Below are 17892 nucleotides of genomic sequence, written 5' to 3'. Positions count from 1 at the left end.
GTTTGAGGACGCGGCTCTTATTTAAAATTTTACAAGGCGGAAATCTAGTAGGCCACAGCAGGTATCGGAGAAGTAGAGATGACAAGTTTGGAAAACTACCTTGTCTTTATAACTCGTTTGCAAATAAACTTGATTAAGTGCCCCTCCTCGTCCCTTCAAGATTATTACTTCTGCTCCTGGCAAGACTCAACCTTCGACTACGAACCCTCTGCAGCGACATCGGCAACACGTCTTCCTCAGGTTGCTTGTGATCTTTAGACTGCTCATCCTCACCCCGGGATTTCTTCTCGTCCACAGCACTTTTGCTCTCGGATAATGCACGCCGTCTTCTCGTGTGCGTTTTCATCTTCAGACTCTCTCCAAATATCATTTCCCTCAGCTCATCTCTCTCATCATCATGTTGCAAGTCAGACTCGCGACGTTCTAAATCCCGCGTGGGTTCTAGAGTATTCCCATCAATATGATCCGTGTAATCCCGATATGTAGGCCTTGTCAGCATTCCACTCCGAAATTCATTCGCCCCGACAAGCAACTTCGCCAACTCAATGAGCTCTTCCAAAAATTCGATGACTTCAATTTGTCCCGCGGAAAATGCATTCCATGATAGGAAGTTCTGCCGTAGCACATTTTTGAGCATCATGCTTTCTATTTCTGAGTGCGGCCCGCTATGCCCCTGAGGAAATTCGAAAGTTCTTCTGTCTAGAACAACTTCCCGGACACGGTTTATCATTCGTAGATGCGCCAGGCGGGCGGAGGGTAGGAATTGAGGTAAAGGGAGTTTCGTGGTGAGGGCTTCTCGTACTGAGAAGAGGATCACCGTAATACTGCCAGCGACGTTGCGCCGATAGGCGTGCACTTTGGGGTTGAGTTCTTCGAGTACCCCCGAGCCATACTCGTGGCGAAGTGACATCATGTTGTCCATTCTGTCCACAATAGCGCGGAGGACGTACAGCATCTCAGCGTAAATGGGTTCAATACCCGCAAAAGATCCTTTCAAACGGGGCTCATTGACGCAAAACGGAAGGAAAATTTCTACTGCAGTCAGAGCACCTTGTGCCTTTCCCTTAGCACGGCGGAATCGCTCAGCGATACTATCAGAGCGAGCATCAAGATTCATATCAAGCTCAATGCCATATGCAAGGCAAGCCTCCATCTCCATAATCTTAGAGATAGATGATGTCAAGGATTCTATCATTTTATCTCTCGCTCTCACTGGAAAGATCGCAAATTGGATTACCAAAGCCATGGTACCACCAATGAGGAAGGCGATCATCCGTTTCAGGAAATTATCTGTCGCTGTCCCTGGGACTGTAATATCCTCTGTTGCCAAAGCAACAACGCACATCGAGACGACCGACACCATGCCAGCCTTGAAGTACTTGCTACCCAATTGTATGTATGTAGATGGAACGATACCAATAACGAGCATCACGACACAAACCACCCGGTTTCCGTTATGAGTTTGGTATGCAATGAATCCCCACACACACCCAACAGTTGTTCCAACCGCTCGCAGCGAGAATGTGACAAGCGAGGTACCAATGGCAACTTCAGTAACCAACACGAGTTGCAATGCAGCCCAAAGGCCGCGATTCAGAGAATACCAGGTGTTCCACTGAGATAGGAAGGCAGGCCATGTTACTAAAAAGACGGCAGCGGTAAATTTGATGGCGTAAAGCACATCATCACTATCAACCGTATACTCGATTAAGTCCGCAAGCTTTTTGCGTAAACGGAGAGTTAGAGGATCTTTTCTCGGTGGGTCTTCGACCTTTGGCTTTGGTTCCCAATTGCTCTTCATCGCACCCCGATGGCGTTGTGAATGGGTTGTCATTGTTGGATGTAGTTTAGCATCTTTCTTGTTCGAGGGAGATTCATTAATTGGCGTAGGGGAATCATCCTGATTTGAGACATTCCGCTTTTTGCCTGTTCGAGCATCGGGTCTCACACCCTCTGAAAAGGCACCCAGCTCTACTTCTCCACCAGAAAACAGCCATTTTCTCCATTTTATCTTTGGTGGGTAGAATCGTGATCGACCATGCCGAGCTTGCCACTTCTCCACAATGACTCGAGAATGTCGAAGCATATCCAAAGTGTGAAGAGCAGCTTGCCGAAGGTTTAGAATAAAGGATGAAATCAGAAAGATCTCCATGCGCGGCATGACGTCAACCGTAGGTTGATCGAGGTCATGTACAGCTGCTGCTCCCTCGAGAGCAACTGCTGAATTTTTATCGAATTCGGTCAATGCTCCAAGCAAAACATCAATCCAAACATCGATTTCTTGTAATTGGATGCCAGCCGGCGGGCGAGCCCCAGACGGCAGTTTGCGTACGCCATAGCAATGAGCCAGACAGGAAGTGACCACGTCAACACTCCTATCAATTTTCTCTTGAAGATCAGCGAGTGGTTTTGCAATGGGAGTGACGAGGTATTTGAGTAGCTCTACATCGCCCGACTCGATCTCCTTTGTTGGCTTAACGAGCTCCAGGTCCTCCCGTTCCTTCCCCAGTTGATTCTTGCTCTTGCTTGTTGTCTTTTTTCGGCGCTTAGTCCTTTTTTTGTCCTTCGTCTTGCCATTGGTAGTTTTATAGTCTCCAGAACCATCATCTGACTGCGAGACTGCTGTACCAGGGCGGGAAGTCTCTTCGCCACTCCCAGTATCTACTCCTGCCTCATCGGCGCCCAACTTGGGGCTGTTCTTCTCGGATGCGGTCTCCTCGTTCGGGTCACCAAGTAAGGCATACTTGCTCTCACAGGCTCCGATTAGGGAAATGGTATTTTCCACAAGCTTTTTCATAGCAGTCTGGCTGATGGGCTTCATGTCTCTAGGCGGCAAGACTCCCCAGGCAAGCTCAAAATTGCACTCCATCTGAGCCGCCTTGCAGATTCCAAGTTGTGCCCGCAGTTTTGCTTTCCTTCCTGTTAATGTTTCAAGGCGGACTATTTTTGGAGCTGTATCTGTTGGTTGGGTGGGCTTCTTCCGCTTCAAAAATAAATGTATAGCCTTATGCAACAAGGACGGTTTGGAGTCTGCTTCGGCCTTTTGCCCGCCTTGTGCAATGGATGTGGCGGAAGTATCCTGGCTTTCACGGCCAGGTTCCAATGCAGGTTCCTTATTGCCCTTCTGAGGCTCTTCAACAATACTTACGAAATATTTCCCGGCATCTCTAAGGGTATCCACAGTCTCTCCGAGCGCTTCAATGGTAGTAGTTCCAAGAAAACTGCTTGAAAACTCAGGCAAGACCAAAAGATTGATAATAATCAAAATTCCAGCAGCTGTTAGGATAGGATATAATATTTGAGTTGCCAAAGACGCGGTCACAGCAACAGCTGTGCTAGTCAAGCTAACAACACAAACAATGACCAACAGGAGCACGAATAAGAATAGCCTTGGAGTGTGTGAGCGAAGGAAGCCGTGGAGGAGTAGAGCGATCGCGAGAAATATCCCACGGATGGTATACGCAGCCGGCGCATTCTCCTCATATACGAGACTTGACAAGTAGATTCCGAGCATGGACCATCCTATCCCAATGAGAGCTCCAGCGAGAACTAGGACAAGCGCTTCGGCCATCGTCCCAAATCTCCTACCTGGATGCCCAAACACAGTGGTGATGGGAGCTAAATATGCTGCTTTGCCATAGACACCCACAACCGCTGGAATAAGCGCAAGTATAACAGCAATTGTCGTTGCCAGTGTATTTTTGAGCATCCTCTGCCAGAGGTGGTTCTTCCCTAGGTTGTCCCATATTTCCTTGGTGCGCTTCTCTGTCCATTTGTGCAGCCTTTTGGAGCTGCTCTGGATCTTCTCCATATTCAACGTGTAACTCACGTCCAGATGGTTATCCAGGTCTAATTGTATCCATATGCCTATCCCGGTATATCCCCAATCGTGTACATGTCCTTAAATCGGCGTTTCCGTGTAGGAGGAAGATTCGTAGTCATCGTTTCAGACTCGATATATATTCGCCGTAGCGATGCTTATTTGGTCCAATTGAACATATTTCGATAAGTTTCATAGGGTCATCGGTTGCGGAAGGCGTCTCGTGAGAGATGACGTTAAGACTGTTGTTGCTGTGCAAGTTCCTCGGATCAAAAAGATAAATATCTGCGCGGTCGGTCTGAACCAACAACCGTAGCTATCGAACAAGGGCTACCGCGGGGTCGTGGACTCGAGGACGCGCGGGTACGTAAGGTACCTACATACTGGAACATCAATTTCAGGTAACTTTCAATACTTCGTACAACCTTCATGTATTAATGGAGAGGGGCCGAAGTTAACTATGGCGCCATCCTCAACCCTCATAGTAAGTTGCGCTCCCCGCCTGCCTTTAGTATTTGGCCGAACAGATAAGTTTAACTAACAGCACGACCAGGCAAAGCTCAAAGTCCAGCTCAAGCTCTCCATCGCACGTCTGCGCATGGTGCAGCAAAAGGATGAAGCAGTATCCAAGCAACAGCGGCGAGCCATGGCTCAGCTATTAGAAGCCGGTAAGGTCGAGTCAGCGAAAATCCGCGTCGAGAATATTATCCGCTCCGACATCACCACCGAATTACTGGAGATCCTCGAGCTTTATTGCGAGCTCCTACTTGCGCGAACAGGGCTAATGGAGGGACCGACCTGCGATGCGGGCCTGGAAGAAGCTATCAAGAGTCTAATATATGCCGCCCCTCGAACTGAAGTAAAGGAGTTACAGCAAGTGCGAGCGTTACTCATGGAGAAATATGGAAAGGAGTTTGCAATGCAGGCGGTAGATAATACTGATGGGAAGATTTCGGAGAAGGTGCTAAAGAAGTTGACTGTTACACCACCTCCTCAGGAGTTGGTTATTGGGTATTTAGAGGAGATAGCGAGGACGTATGGCGTTGACTGGCCGAAGAAACCGAAGGATGAGTTGGGCGATCCTCCTGATTATATCGACGACGACGACGAGAATCCTAGTGGTGGGCAAGCACAGAAGGTTCTGGAGGCGCCACTCCCCGCAGACGGAGCTGCAAAAGAGGCTGAAGAACGGGAGGCTTTAAGTAAGGCAACTCCACCGAGAAACTTTGGTCCAAGCTCTCCGTTAAGGGTTAATCCACCGAGTCCAAGTACAGACAATCTACACCCGAGGGTTAAAGGGACACTAGACTTTAAGCCTACCAGAAAGGCCACAGATACGGCTTCCAAGCCAGGAACACAAAGTAAAGGCCCGGTTGGTGGTACAATACCGGACGTGGACGAATTAGCAAAACGATTTGCAGCGCTGAAGAAGTGAGGGGCATATTGGAGTATGGGAGTTGGGAGGCAAGCTGGACTGGGCCAGGAAGCGTGTCTTTCAATACAGATCGCAGTATCAGATATCTAGATTTTGATTTTATCTAAGTGCTGTCTATCTCAGTGACAATCTATTATGATACAGCTCTAAACATCCCGGCCTGTTCAGTAGCTTCTTGGTAACCCCAGCACCTTCTCTCCCACGTAATTCATAATCATCTCTCGTGAAACTGGCGCAATGCGAGGTACGAAACACTCCCTCAAATATCTCTCTACATGAAATTCCTGAGCATATCCCATCCCTCCCAAAGTCAACACGCTTCGTTCACAAGCCTTGAAAGCAGCTTCGGCTGCCAAGTACTTCGCACTATTGCAAGCCACGCCAACTGATGCCGGAGTAATTGTCTCATCCACACTCGATTTATCATATAACCTTGCAGCATGATATGTTGCCAGCTTCGCAGCTTCAAGATGCATGTAGGCATCGGCTAGAGGATGTTGGATCCCTTGGTTCATACCTATGGGACGCCCGAATACGACCCGATCCTTAGCATAAGTTGCAGCCTTGTGCAAAGCTGCATAACCAAGTCCAAGTGCTTCGCCTGCAAGGAGACATCTTTCAGCGTTCATCCCATGGAGAACGATCTTGAACCCTTGGCCTTCTTTTCCGATCAAGGTATCAGCAGGGATAGTGTAATTATCGAAAAATACTTCATTTGCGTCAACTGCCCTTCCACCCATCTTCTTGATCTTCTTGAGCTCTAGCCCAGGCTGGTCTCGATCAAAATCGATGAAGAAGAGAGACAGGCCCTCAGATGGCTTCTTGACATCCTCCAGGGGTGTTGTTCGTGCGAGAAGTACCATCTTCTTTGCAATTTGAGCCGAGGAGATCCATATTTTCTGGCCGGATATCTTGTAGGTGTCACCGTCACGTACTGCCCGAGTGGTGAGCTTTAAAGTTTCAAGACCAGTGTTTGGCTCTGTAACACCAAAACAGACTCTCACGGATCCATCAATAAGTTTTGGTAGCATCTTTTGCCGCTGCTCGGGTGTGGCGAATTTTGCAACTGGTTGGGTAGCATAGACATCTAGCCGGAGGTTAGGAGACAAGTATAAAATTATATGCTTCGAGACTCACTTGCATGAATTGATTGAGCTCCTGCCATTCCAGCACCGCTCCTAAATTGAATTAGTTTAGTTCCGGTATAAATACCCATCCATGAGTTATCACTTACTCTGAAATCGTATGTAACATCATCGTAGCCTCTGAAATCCCTAGCCCAGAACCGCCCAAATCCTCGGGTAGAGCAATTCCAATCCATCCGTCTTTTGCCAGAGCTGCATGCAGCTCATGAGGATACTTCCCAGATTCGTCGCGTTCGGCCCAATATTCCTAGTAACTACTCAGTAACTAGTTCCCTACAGCATAAGATGTGACCAACTTACATCTGGGAAATTTGAGCATATTTTCCCAATTGCTTCTCTTACTTGCAATTGGGTATCACTAAATCCGCTTGTTTCCATCAACGTATTCACACTGCGTGGACCTGATACTGAAAATGGTCGCCATTGACCAAAAGAGGGACGTGGATGACAAGGCTTGGCTGAAGCCAGACATCGTGAACTGAATACTCGCAAACCCCGCATCCTCGCAATGAATGAATATTTCGAGTTATTAGGGAGGTATTATAGCAAGAAAATAGACGGAAGAAAAGTCATACAAGCATGAAGACAAGAATGGGATTAAGACAGCATAGACTTATACTGCTTTGAATATATTTGTATAGGCCGAGCAGCACCCATAAAGCCGAATACGTCGACGCCCAGCGAGAGGTTCCAGAGCTCCCCGTTTATTTCCGAGCGATAACCGAAAACGATACGTCAGTGGTGTCTGCCACGTGATGGTAACCGTAAAGTCACGTCCCATCGATGTCGACGCCTGAGGCAGGCAACACCCTGGCTCAACATGCCTTGGAGCTTCCAGACGCGAGGGGCGAGCTGGGAGCGAACCAAAACAATGCAGCAACATCGACAACATCCACGACCCATCCATTCAACAGCTTCACGAATCCACCACAACACCAAATTCGCGCTTTCTAATTGTTGATTTGGCTTCACATTTGCACAGATGGTCTTATGATCAATAGCCAGGAACGTTTCCGGCTCGCCCTTTTACCTACTACTATTCGACGCGCATTGTTTTGATTCCTAAATCATGGCGGCCATGCGGGCAAATCCTCGATTGCAAATTGGATCAATACCATGGATAACGGAGGAGAGGTCTGCTGCCTTGCAGATTGCAGAATCGGAAGCAGAGGAATTTACATTTTCTGCGCGGAATGAGATCGAGTGGTTGAATGAGCATATGGCGGAGATATTTAGTGAGAATAGTGTGTAAGTAAACAACATGGAAGTAACGGGCTCTGCTAACTCCCTAATCTTAGGAACGTCGCGGATATTTTCAAAACACCTGGAAAGCTACGAGGGAAGACACCGAGAACCACGCGAAAAAACAATCCTCTGGAGTCGCGTCCGGTGAGTTGAACAATCCAGTAGAGTTGTCTATTCTAATGTAGTGAAGCCATTGTCAGATGTCTTCTCATCGACCCCACGAGGCGTGCCGAGTCCATTCAAACAAACCCTTTTCCAACGACCAGTCGCGACATTTCAGGTAGCGGAAGATGAGCCGAGTCAGCCAGAACCTGTTATGCAAGAGGCACCCCGTGTGGAAAGCCCGATGCAGCGGAAACCAGTGCCAAACCATTTCGACTCTGGATACTTTGGAAGCCAAGCCACCCAACCTACGCAGGCCACCCAGCCTAACGAGCTCCATGATACACAGCCCGTCGAGAAGGCTTTCTCGCCGAAAGTGGATATTGCTATACTCGACACCATTGAAAATGCGGAAGAAGTTGCGGATAGGGACTCAGAGGGTTCATTCCAATCTGCGAAGGAAGAGTTTCCCCGAAATTTGGTGGATGAGATGCAACTTGACACGGAAAATTCGAAGCCAAACAATGCATTGGATGCATTGACGCAACCCATCCTAGAATCACCGCTCCAGAGCAGAATACCACAGGCATCGTCTCCCCATAAGCGCTCGCCACAACGCTCTCCAGAGCTGCCAAAAGCCACCTTGCAATCCCCACCAAAGGAGGAAGCACAACTTAAAGAGCCAGGTCCTGTTATTGAAGATGAACAAATGGATGATGTACATTCCCCATCTGATGGCTCAAGCCCCATCAGACCAATCGTGGTTCGGAAGAGCAGCTTGAATTTTGCATCTTTGCCAGCACGCGAGCCACTTACTACGAAGAAAAGTCTCGGTAATCGTACATCGAGAACCAGTCAGTTTGAACAATCCAGGACTAGTTATTATGGCCGAACGACCGGTGGGAAGAGCCTTGGAAATGTCATGCATGAGGATAACGACGAAGATGACATGGATCTCGATTTGGATGATACCATGGCTGCCAGAGAGAATCCAGATGCGAAAATGGCACGTCTCCACTACAAAACTTCCACACAAAGACTTCAAGACCAAATCAGCAAACTTGGTCAATCCCAATCTCATGCTCGGCCCCCGTCCAAATCAATCGCAGGAAGTGGCCTGGTCCCCCCACCAAGTAATCAAGTTACACAACCTGCAACATCCCAAGATGCAACGAGCAGGGCAAAGTCACCACAGCGTAGGGAGCGTCCTCCACCTGGGGCATTTCCTGAAGACGAGGAAGAAAGCTGGATCGGCCCACCAACAGCCACACAAGGCGAACCATCTATCTTTAGTCCAAGGCTTCAATTATTGAAAAGCCATTCAGCAGATGTTATGGAAGAAATACGTGGTAAGGACAGCATTGGTGGCTCACAATTTAACATCCCAAAGCGAGGGGAAGATCAGCGGCACCGCTCACCCATTCGTGAGCCGGTGATCCCAGACAGAACAACAAGCACTTTAGGTCATATCAAGTCAGTATCGACCTCCGTGTTAAGATCGCCACGGAAGGCAGGTGATTCTCCAGGGCACAAGAAACCAATTTCCGTATCAAATCCAAATCCGTCTCTCGATGTGGATGAACGACGTCCAGAAACCCCGAAATCTCCTTCCAGGAGCTACAAAGGCAGTCCGCTAAAGGCTGCAAAAGATAAATTCTCTTCAATTTTGAAAACCTCTAGAGGATTATTCGCTAGTAGTGCGGCTGTCAGTGCTGATGCTAAGACATCTGCATTGTCTCCGCATTCATCACGTTATGGAATTCAACATGCGCCGTCCTTTGAAGATGTGTTATCGAAGTCGAATGACAAGGGGCCGTTGTATCCAGTATTAGACCAGGATTCCAGTCGCCATATCTCCAGGAGTCCACCTAAGGCCAGCGCCCGCAAAACCCGAGCATCAACCGAGCGGGAAGAGCGACGAAAGGAGGAAGAAGCGATGGAAGCCAGGGAGGCCAAAGAAGCACAAAAGATGGCCGACCAATTGGGAAAAGCTCGTATGAAGGTCAAGGAAGAGGCGCGACAGTACCATCTTGAACAGGAGCGAGCAGCAGCCATGCAAAAAGAGGCAATGGCCCGTAAAGAACAGGAGAAACAGGCCAAGGCAAGCCAGCCAAATATTCCGAAGGCCACAAGGAGTAGCCCCCGCAAGGCTAAGGAGCCACAGGAAGCCAAGGGCGTTGCAAATGCTTCTTCTGGGGATGTTTCCAGTCGAGACGTTGAAATGACTGACGCATCTGCTATGCCACCGCCTTCGGTGCCCCGACCAAAGTCGCAGATTGGAAGACCCGGGCCAAAACGCCCCATTAAACCGGCCAAAGAACCTCTCACGAAGAACAAGCCACCTACTGTCATCCGAGTCGATACTGGGTCACAACGCGGCCATCAATATCACCCATCAAACTCAACACTTGCTGCATCTCTGCAGGATTCTTTACCAGCACCGTCTGGGGGGGCTCCTCAAGGTAGTCTGAGGAAAAAAGCCAGCACCAGCTCGATTCAGAGCAAAGCATCAACAACCAGCTTTAAATCAGCTGCTAGCAAGGCTCTAGAAGCCGCAGCTAGGAAGAAAGAACAGGTACGTGGTTTCCCATATATATCCGGGGACCCTTTTTTTAACTAACTTAATAGGATGAACTTGCGGCCCAACGAAAGCGGGAAGCCAAGCAGGAAGTTGAACGGCAACGTGCTGCTCTGAAGGAAGAGGAGCGCCGAAAAGAAGAACAACAGCGTAGACAGGAAGCAGAACGCCAGCGCGATATTCAACGCGAACGGGAGAGAGTTGCTAGCATTGCAGATGCTAAAAAGGCATCTGTCAGACAAGCCGCTGAGAAGAGGAGACAAGAAATTGAGAGAGCGAAACAAACCGGAGCTCCACCACCAGCTGCGCGTCATTTGCAAGATAAGGCATTGCCACCTGTCCCATCGCAGCGGGCTGAGATGAACCAGTCGAAGCCTCGAATGGAGTCGACGATAAATCGAACCCAAGAGGACCTAGGGAGACCAGTGAACGCAGCATTGCATACTGCAGCCAAGGTCCCTCCTAAGCGACCGCTTCAACAAGATATCGCCGATGAGCATCTCCGCCCTGCGCTTCAGCGAAATGGGCCATCTTATCAGAATGAGCCACATGCGAAGCGTCGCAGAACCAGTGATGGATTTGATGACGATGATTTGACCGAGAATCAGCCCAAGATGACTGCACCCCCAATCCGTCAATCCAGCAGTCGACCCAAGGTATGTTTCCAGACAAATCCCCAGAATACTAAGTACTAACAATTGACAGGACGTTCAACCTAAATCGTTATTCCCAAGTGGATATGCACACGCTCCATCTTCCGCCAATCTTCAGCGGTCGACACTTATTTCTCAGCACAATGTGAACCAGTCCAAGCCTACACATCCGATGGACATGGCACAACTATCAAAAGCGCCAATTCCGTTTGCACCCAGCTCAAGTCAAATTAAACCTCAGCCATACAAGACTCCGGCACGCCCGGCTGGGGCTAAATCCCAAATCAAATCAGCTGCTAAATCCGCTGCTAAATCATCTCCGCACTACCAAAACGGGGAGAACATCGACCTTCCAGACATCAATACTGACTCTGACGACTCCGAGGACGATGCAGATAATGGATTTACCGCTCCGGATTGGACCAACTCACCAGCTATCAGGGAGCAGTTGACCAGACAGGAGCCCATGGACCCATCTCAAATCTTCGGTAATCCTGGGCCGTTAAACATGGAGGAAGTTTTCAGCAAAAGCAAGGATAAGTTTAGCAGGTTTAGGGACAGGACATCGAGTGCTAATTGGGGCGGTATTGATCGTCTTACAGAAGATGAAATTCGCAGGGACCTTGAGGCAAGAGATCGTCTACGGAGACAGGGGGGTTGGACGTATGACTCTATGATTTGAGGACATTACTTTGGAGTATTCCTTTGGCATTGATTGGCATTGCCGATGGATTGATCGGCCACGTTAGATTTTATGATTGGGGGATTGGTTTACATTATTACTATGGTATAAATGATGTCGATGGAGTCTACATGGGAGGTTTGGTTTTTCGTATATTCGGATTGAGAGTAATGAGTATGGAAATGAAATATTCTTGTCACTCATGCATATTTATTGATTCTTATCAGTACACTTTTCAGATGATGATACCCTATTTGGTGAGGTCTAGACAGGGTCTACAGGATGGTCTAGCTTACGTTCACAGTCTACTAAAACACTGCCTAGGTATTAGAGTGTATCGTAAGTATCTCAATCTTGTTCACGGGTGCTAGTTTCGCAGCTGACGTTTCTACTCTCACAGCACATAAACCCTCTGTTTCTCCCATCTCCCCACCACTATCAGATGCACAGGTCTACTGATCCATCTTATTCGAACTCCTCCACGTCTCAACCTCCGCCTCAGTAATCTCCCTCAGTTTATTAACATCCGGCACCTTCCCCGTAACAGCCCCCTGAGCCATATCCGCCACCGTCCTCACGGCATTCTTCCTCGCCACCGCATACGTCGCCGACCTAACATGTACTTTAATAAGTGCAATCCTTGGATCATCCGCACTCCCGTCGTGTTTCCCGTCTCCTAAATCGCCCAGCCAACCTTTGAGGCTGGGGCGGTAGTACTTTTTGATAAGGGTGCGATCGGTTAGGATACTTGAAATACCCGACAAAGAGGCCCATTCGCCGGAGTTGTTCAGAAAACCGAGGTTTAAATGGGGGTCAGAGGCAATGTTGTCGGTTTTACCAGATTCGGTGTTGGTGTGAAAGATTAGGTCGACACCACCGTTTTCCTGCCCAGTGGTTAGAGGTACTGCTACTCTTCCCAAAAGAGTTGGCCTGAGAGGGGTCATACTTGAGCTGCCAATGCCATGCACCTTGATACTAGATTACCTGTAGAGCCTTCCCGAGTGGTCATCATGCAGAACTTGCAGTTGGACATGAAACTACTGAGATTTTCGATTTTCTCTTTGATGCTGACGTCGTCCTCTATATTCGCTAATTTATAGGGGTCCGCGGGCTTCGAGCCTGTATCTGTGTTGGAGAAGGACATTTTGGTCTTGGGAATTTCAGATTTTGGTCTTGATTAAGGATTGATTTTCTAAACGAGAATAGAAGGTCAGTTCATTCTTTCGTCCTAGCAAAGATAGATTGGTTGTGGATAGCCACGGTAGAAGTATCTCTATATGTAAGGAAAAGGGGAGGGGGGTTGGGAGTTTACTTCTTCAAAATTCCTAGTTTACAATACAATTTGTTTAAGAATTCAGGTTAGGAGGCGTATGAGAAAGTCAAAAAATACTTTAAGTAATACAGGAAAGCCAATAATGTCATGATACAATATGCGCTGTGTCCTTACCTAGGTACTTAAGGCGGGTGTAATGACGTCGTCTCTCTATAGAGCTTCACGTGCTAACTCTGGAAAAGGAATCCTATCTCGTAGTTACATTTACCGTTTTTATAAGTCTCGGAATAATAGTACAATTACATTATGTTTCCTTTCCATTTAGTTTATTTCATTTAGAGTCGCTTTGCTGGACCTGGAGTGATAAATTGTGGTATGCCCCTTTTAATTTCCCGAATTCTTCCACCATGAATCTAACAACATCCAACTTTCGTCGCTTGTTCATGAGAATGCTCAATGGGTTAGAGTAATATATCACTATAGGTTTATGCAATGTGGACACAGATTGCTGCATATAGTTGGTTAGCTTCAGCATACATGTTTATCCAAAACGTTTTCGTTTTTAATTGTTCTAGGCGAATCAAGAGACATGACTAATTGCAAAAGTCAAATGATTTTGATATGTTTGCATTTCTGTGGCGATTTTAATCTGCGAAGCGTTCTTTGAGACCGAACTGTGCAAAGTACTTGTAATTCACCTGTCTCCCAGAGCTCAGAGCCTCCGATTTCGAAATGGACCTCAACCTCAACTGAATTTTGAGGCTGCCACGTTAAGACCTGGAAGGAAATTCACTGAGATCATAAGTGGAGGGATTCATTAAACATCCATACCATGCATAAGCAAACCGAGGCCTCCATTCCCGGTTGCAGTAATTGCACCTAGCCTCGTTAGCTTCAGTCCGTATTAGACACCGCTAAAGGGAACACAAAAAAGATTTACCATAAATTCCCTCGGGATGCCGCTGAAAGTCAGGATCAAGTTTGCATGTAGCAAAAATCCTCTCTAGAGCGTTGGCAACGTTGTGGCTATTCAAATTCACCACATTGTAAACATCTATGTTATTTTCATTTAGAGATGTTACTTTTAACTTACCAAGGTGAATAAACAACATCAGAATCGGTTGAAAGATTAATACCCATGACTTCCCCATAGCCATTTTGAACCATTAGTTGGCCTCTATAATCACGAGTACTAGCAGTGCAGTAGACGTGTGGTGCAAAGGCGTAGAAGTAGTTGATAAAGACTTGGACGGCCCAAACGGGACATAGGTTGTAGATGCCGCATGACGGTCCCCAGGCGGCGGATGATACACCAGCGTCAGCTGTTATTCTTTGTCAGTTATCTCTGTCCGATAAGGTGAAGAAAATGTGTGGCTAAAGGTGAGACAGGGCAACTTACCTCGGACTTGCAGCAAATCAAGGTGTCCAGGGGATCCCTTTGGCTTCATGGTGTATAGGTCCGCAGTGGTGAGATTGATCGATGCCAAGGTTGGCATACCAGGACCTAGGATGAGCTCCGGGTAGCCTCCATCGGCCGTCATGGGAATCGCCATATCATTGGTAGGGACTGCGGTGGCAATGGTGAAGTGGCCCAGTAGAACCTGGAGGACCATGAGGAAGAGAGCCATGATTCTGGACATCTTTGAAGGCTGATGAATGAGGTAAAAGGACGTGGATGTGGACGTATGGTATGTCCAGTGTGGTAAGGTGATTGATGTGTGACGAGTTTGTAGGTTGGAGGGAAGAAATAGGAAGAGGAGGAGAGAATTATGGCTTAAATAGTCGAGCCTGTCTCGCCAATGGAAGGCGGGAACGAAAGAGTGAATACCCTAGGGGGGTGAATACCTTACGGGGTTGAATATCAAGGGGTGAACTGGCAAGACGGTAAGGCGGTAAGTTGAGTCCACACCCGTGAAAATGAATTACTATTAGGGTCCTAAGGGAGCTAGTTCGGGTGCACCACAAGAAAGCATTGTCTAAATTTTATATTAGTAGTGTTATAGTTTAACTACCTACCTCCTGCTCCTGGTAGCAGTCCCTTTTTCTCTATAACCAAAAGAATACCACACACATTTCAAGTGAGATTTCCCATAAAGTGATATTAAGCGATATCTCCCCTATTTCAAAAAAGGTATAAATAGTAGGGGCCGGGGGATAGGCTTGCTTAACAGATATGTATCTAGAATGAATATTTATATTACATTACGTGTTTCTTTATTGGTTTCTGAAAGTTGAGATTAAAAGTAGCCAAAGGATACCTGAGTTAATTCAACCTCCTTCTGAATTATAAACAATAGCAAGATACAAACGGCTCTAAAAGCTACCGTTGGTTCGTGAATGACCACAAGAAGACGATGGAACAAGTTATAAATAAAGCTGTATTAGCAAAATTCTAGCTCCCAAGATAATATCCCGGAGATGAAGTCATGGACTGCAATTGCTGAAGAGATAAAATGCCAGATGGCATTGCAAGGAGTCGAAGCAAGACTGCAGACTACCTTGCACCTTTTCCGACATACGACATTAGGAGAGGTGTGAATCCAGGTTGTGGCTTTACAAGAGCCACCTGGATGCTTGAGTTGGAATATTGAGAATGAAGGCTTCAGCGCGGAGATCGATGATGATAGGGGCAAATAGTCAGAGCCAATTTCGTACATTAACATGTAAGATTTGGGTTGATGATACGTTTAACACCCCGTTTACTTTTCGGAATGTCAGATTCTTAGTTGCAGAACTAAATGATTGAGAGCCCTTCGAGACAAATTATAGTTGTAGAATGTGACATAGGAACACATTGAGAGCGGTTACTCTTGATGGAGTAAGTAGTCTACAGCACCGCTTGTTTCTGGCGAGAGGGAATAACGTCGCTTGATGCCTGACATTCTCATTATCACATCCACTATAGATATTAGAAGGAAAACCGCAGACTTGCCTCTACTTGGGGGGTAATATATTGTGTAATCTATGCAGAAACTTGGGATGGCTCTCGACTACTAAATTATGCTGGACAAGTTTGGGTATTATAGATTTATTGTATACAGTAAGTAGAGGGTATCTTATCGTTTCTCGACAAGTTGTGTCCAAACCAACCTAGGCCATTATCAAAATTTCAAGTACAGCTGAAGGAGGTTCACGACTACGTAGCTGCAGCCTTCCTTCTCGAACGGACCTTCTTCGTAGTCTCCTCGATCTTCTCGAGTCTCCACGTGCAATTCTCCGCGAACTCGCAGGTTCTACACTTATAAGCCTCTTCGATGACGACGCCCTCTGCTTCTCGCTCTCCCTTCCACCATTCCATTTCGTGGTCTATATATTTCTTCAGCTCTCCTTCATCCATCGCGAATGTCTTGCTTCCTATTATTTCACCCTCATCCCTGGATCTATATTCTGCTTGCAGGACCTTGCCAATGGAATCAGCTCCGTTGGGAAAGGTGATTTGGAATTCTTGAATCATTAGCGTCCAGAGAGCGGCGAGCGTGTTATGGGCCAAGAGAATGGACATCGAGTCCTGGCTCCAGTTCTGGTCTGATTCCTGGCTCGATGGAAGGTTCGACTGGGCGTCATAAAAGACGTCATCGTTGAGGCTTCCTACTTGTGCGATGAAGGAGTCTGAGAATACACTTAAGGGGTCGAAGTTATACCGTGTCGCAAAAATAGATAAGTCTACGGTACCTGTCGCAAGTGCAGAGAGGAGATGATGATAGAGCATTAGTTGCATCCTCGTAGGGCGGAATGCAGCCCCTGAGGGCAGATTTCGGACCGAGCGGGTCTTTACATCGCATAGGTAGACTTTCTTCGTTTGAGCACGTCGTTTGCTCCTGGTAGCTTCGCTCAATGTCGAACCACCTGTTGCCTTGAAGAACTCGGAAATGGTAGCCTGGTCAGGGGGAGGTTCGTCCTTGGATAGCGAGCTCTCGAGGGAGTCCTCAAGCTCAGTATCCGGAGAGATATATGACAATTCATCAATGATGCCGCAAACCACATGTCCATCTATCGTGCCCCATATCTCTAGTTCACGTGTTAAGCCAGTTTCTCGCAAGGTCTTGAGTCCTTGGATGATATTCCATATGCGAAGACCCCATGCATCCTCTATTGTGGTGATCTCAACCTTGACAGTTGTATGGACTTGGTCTTCAAGCTTTTTGTGGACCGCGCTCCCCTGTTTCATTGCCGGCGTAGGCCTCGTCTTCCCATGAATGGTTAGGGTATACCAATACTGCAACTCGCACCAAGCTGGAGAGATCAGATCCGTGACAGACAGGGCTTTCTTTGGCTGGGTGCGGAATCGTTCCATGGGAGATCGGGTGTCCGGAATTTGATTCGCTGCGAGTTCTTGGGGAATTTTAGGGGCTGGGTCTGGTAGTATTTCGCTGTACTTGTTGGCTACTAGACGCTTCAGCATCAGTCAGACATAGATATACTTGAGGGGAGTTAAAGAGCTTACAGTTCGTGGGTTGGCCGACTGAGTGGCGGACATGCTCCGCAACCTCCTCTGCGGCCTTAACCGCTTGGAAAAGAGGGGATCTCTCCCCCCTCCCAAGAATTCGAGGGACATGAAGAGACTGCAGTGCCTCATGTTGTTCGACGCCGCGGAGAATAGGATTGTCGTCTGTGGTGTCATTATCATGCGCGGATAGCAATTGTGCCACTATTTGCTCTACTTCGGGAGAAAAGTCGGACCCATAGTCGCTCTCGCCGCCATCAGGAGTGGTTATGGTATTTATATCTATGGCATGAATGTCCATGCCGAGAGTATCGTTGGGCTAATCCATCGCGCTGTTGCGGTTTGTTTATGAGGCAGCAAGTGAATGCTCGATGCTCGGTGTGCTCGGTGCTTGATGACGAAGGTCATGCGCGTGATGTGCCGTCTTAAAACGCGGTAACACGTGACGGGAATAAGTCAACATTGGAGTTTATTCTCTTGGTTGAGACGTTCAATGCAATTCGCAGGTAAACACT

At 47.5% G+C, this 17892-nt stretch overlaps 7 protein-coding genes across 7 annotated transcripts; 2 read left to right on the top strand and 5 right to left on the bottom strand.

Moving 5' to 3' along the window:
• Positions 1-133: 133 nt before the first annotated feature.
• Positions 134-3811, bottom strand: BP5553_08187 (Uncharacterized protein; the record flags this gene model as incomplete). Its single annotated transcript, XM_032016810.1, has 1 exon — positions 134-3811. One exon carries the CDS (start codon positions 3809-3811, stop codon positions 134-136), a length of 3678 nt encoding a protein of 1225 aa, XP_031867101.1.
• A 469-nt stretch (positions 3812-4280) lies between these two features.
• On the top strand, positions 4281-5255 carry BP5553_08186 (DUF292-domain-containing protein; the record flags this gene model as incomplete). Its single annotated transcript, XM_032016809.1, has 2 exons — positions 4281-4304; positions 4374-5255. The coding sequence occupies 2 exons, from the start codon at positions 4281-4283 to the stop codon at positions 5253-5255; spliced, it is 906 nt and encodes a 301-aa protein (XP_031867100.1).
• A 164-nt stretch (positions 5256-5419) lies between these two features.
• On the bottom strand, positions 5420-6778 carry BP5553_08185 (uncharacterized protein; the record flags this gene model as incomplete). Its single annotated transcript, XM_032016808.1, has 4 exons — positions 5420-6342; positions 6393-6433; positions 6490-6647; positions 6701-6778. The coding sequence occupies 4 exons, from the start codon at positions 6776-6778 to the stop codon at positions 5420-5422; spliced, it is 1200 nt and encodes a 399-aa protein (XP_031867099.1).
• Positions 6779-7469: 691 nt separating this feature from the next.
• On the top strand, positions 7470-11660 carry BP5553_08184 (Uncharacterized protein; the record flags this gene model as incomplete). Its single annotated transcript, XM_032016807.1, has 5 exons — positions 7470-7648; positions 7699-7789; positions 7836-10322; positions 10376-10981; positions 11031-11660. 5 exons carry the CDS (start codon positions 7470-7472, stop codon positions 11658-11660), a joined length of 3993 nt encoding a protein of 1330 aa, XP_031867098.1.
• A 452-nt stretch (positions 11661-12112) lies between these two features.
• On the bottom strand, positions 12113-12804 carry BP5553_08183 (Uncharacterized protein; the record flags this gene model as incomplete). Its single annotated transcript, XM_032016806.1, has 2 exons — positions 12113-12544; positions 12607-12804. 2 exons carry the CDS (start codon positions 12802-12804, stop codon positions 12113-12115), a joined length of 630 nt encoding a protein of 209 aa, XP_031867097.1.
• Positions 12805-13750: 946 nt separating this feature from the next.
• On the bottom strand, positions 13751-14573 carry BP5553_08182 (uncharacterized protein; the record flags this gene model as incomplete). The annotated part of the gene is made up of 4 exons (XM_032016805.1): positions 13751-13812; positions 13874-13959; positions 14027-14255; positions 14333-14573. The coding sequence occupies 4 exons, from the start codon at positions 14571-14573 to the stop codon at positions 13751-13753; spliced, it is 618 nt and encodes a 205-aa protein (XP_031867096.1).
• Positions 14574-16069: 1496 nt separating this feature from the next.
• BP5553_08181 (Uncharacterized protein) lies at positions 16070-17678 on the bottom strand (the record flags this gene model as incomplete). Its single annotated transcript, XM_032016804.1, has 2 exons — positions 16070-17319; positions 17378-17678. The coding sequence occupies 2 exons, from the start codon at positions 17676-17678 to the stop codon at positions 16070-16072; spliced, it is 1551 nt and encodes a 516-aa protein (XP_031867095.1).
• Positions 17679-17892: the final 214 nt, after the last annotated feature.

Source organism: Venustampulla echinocandica (genome assembly GCF_003357145.1).
Source record: "Venustampulla echinocandica strain BP 5553 chromosome Unknown scaffold_7, whole genome shotgun sequence".
NCBI classification, from domain to species: Eukaryota; Fungi; Ascomycota; class Leotiomycetes; order Helotiales; family Pleuroascaceae; genus Venustampulla; species Venustampulla echinocandica.
The sequence above is the reverse complement of the archived record's forward strand: the minus strand, read 5'-3'. Positions and strand labels throughout refer to the sequence as shown.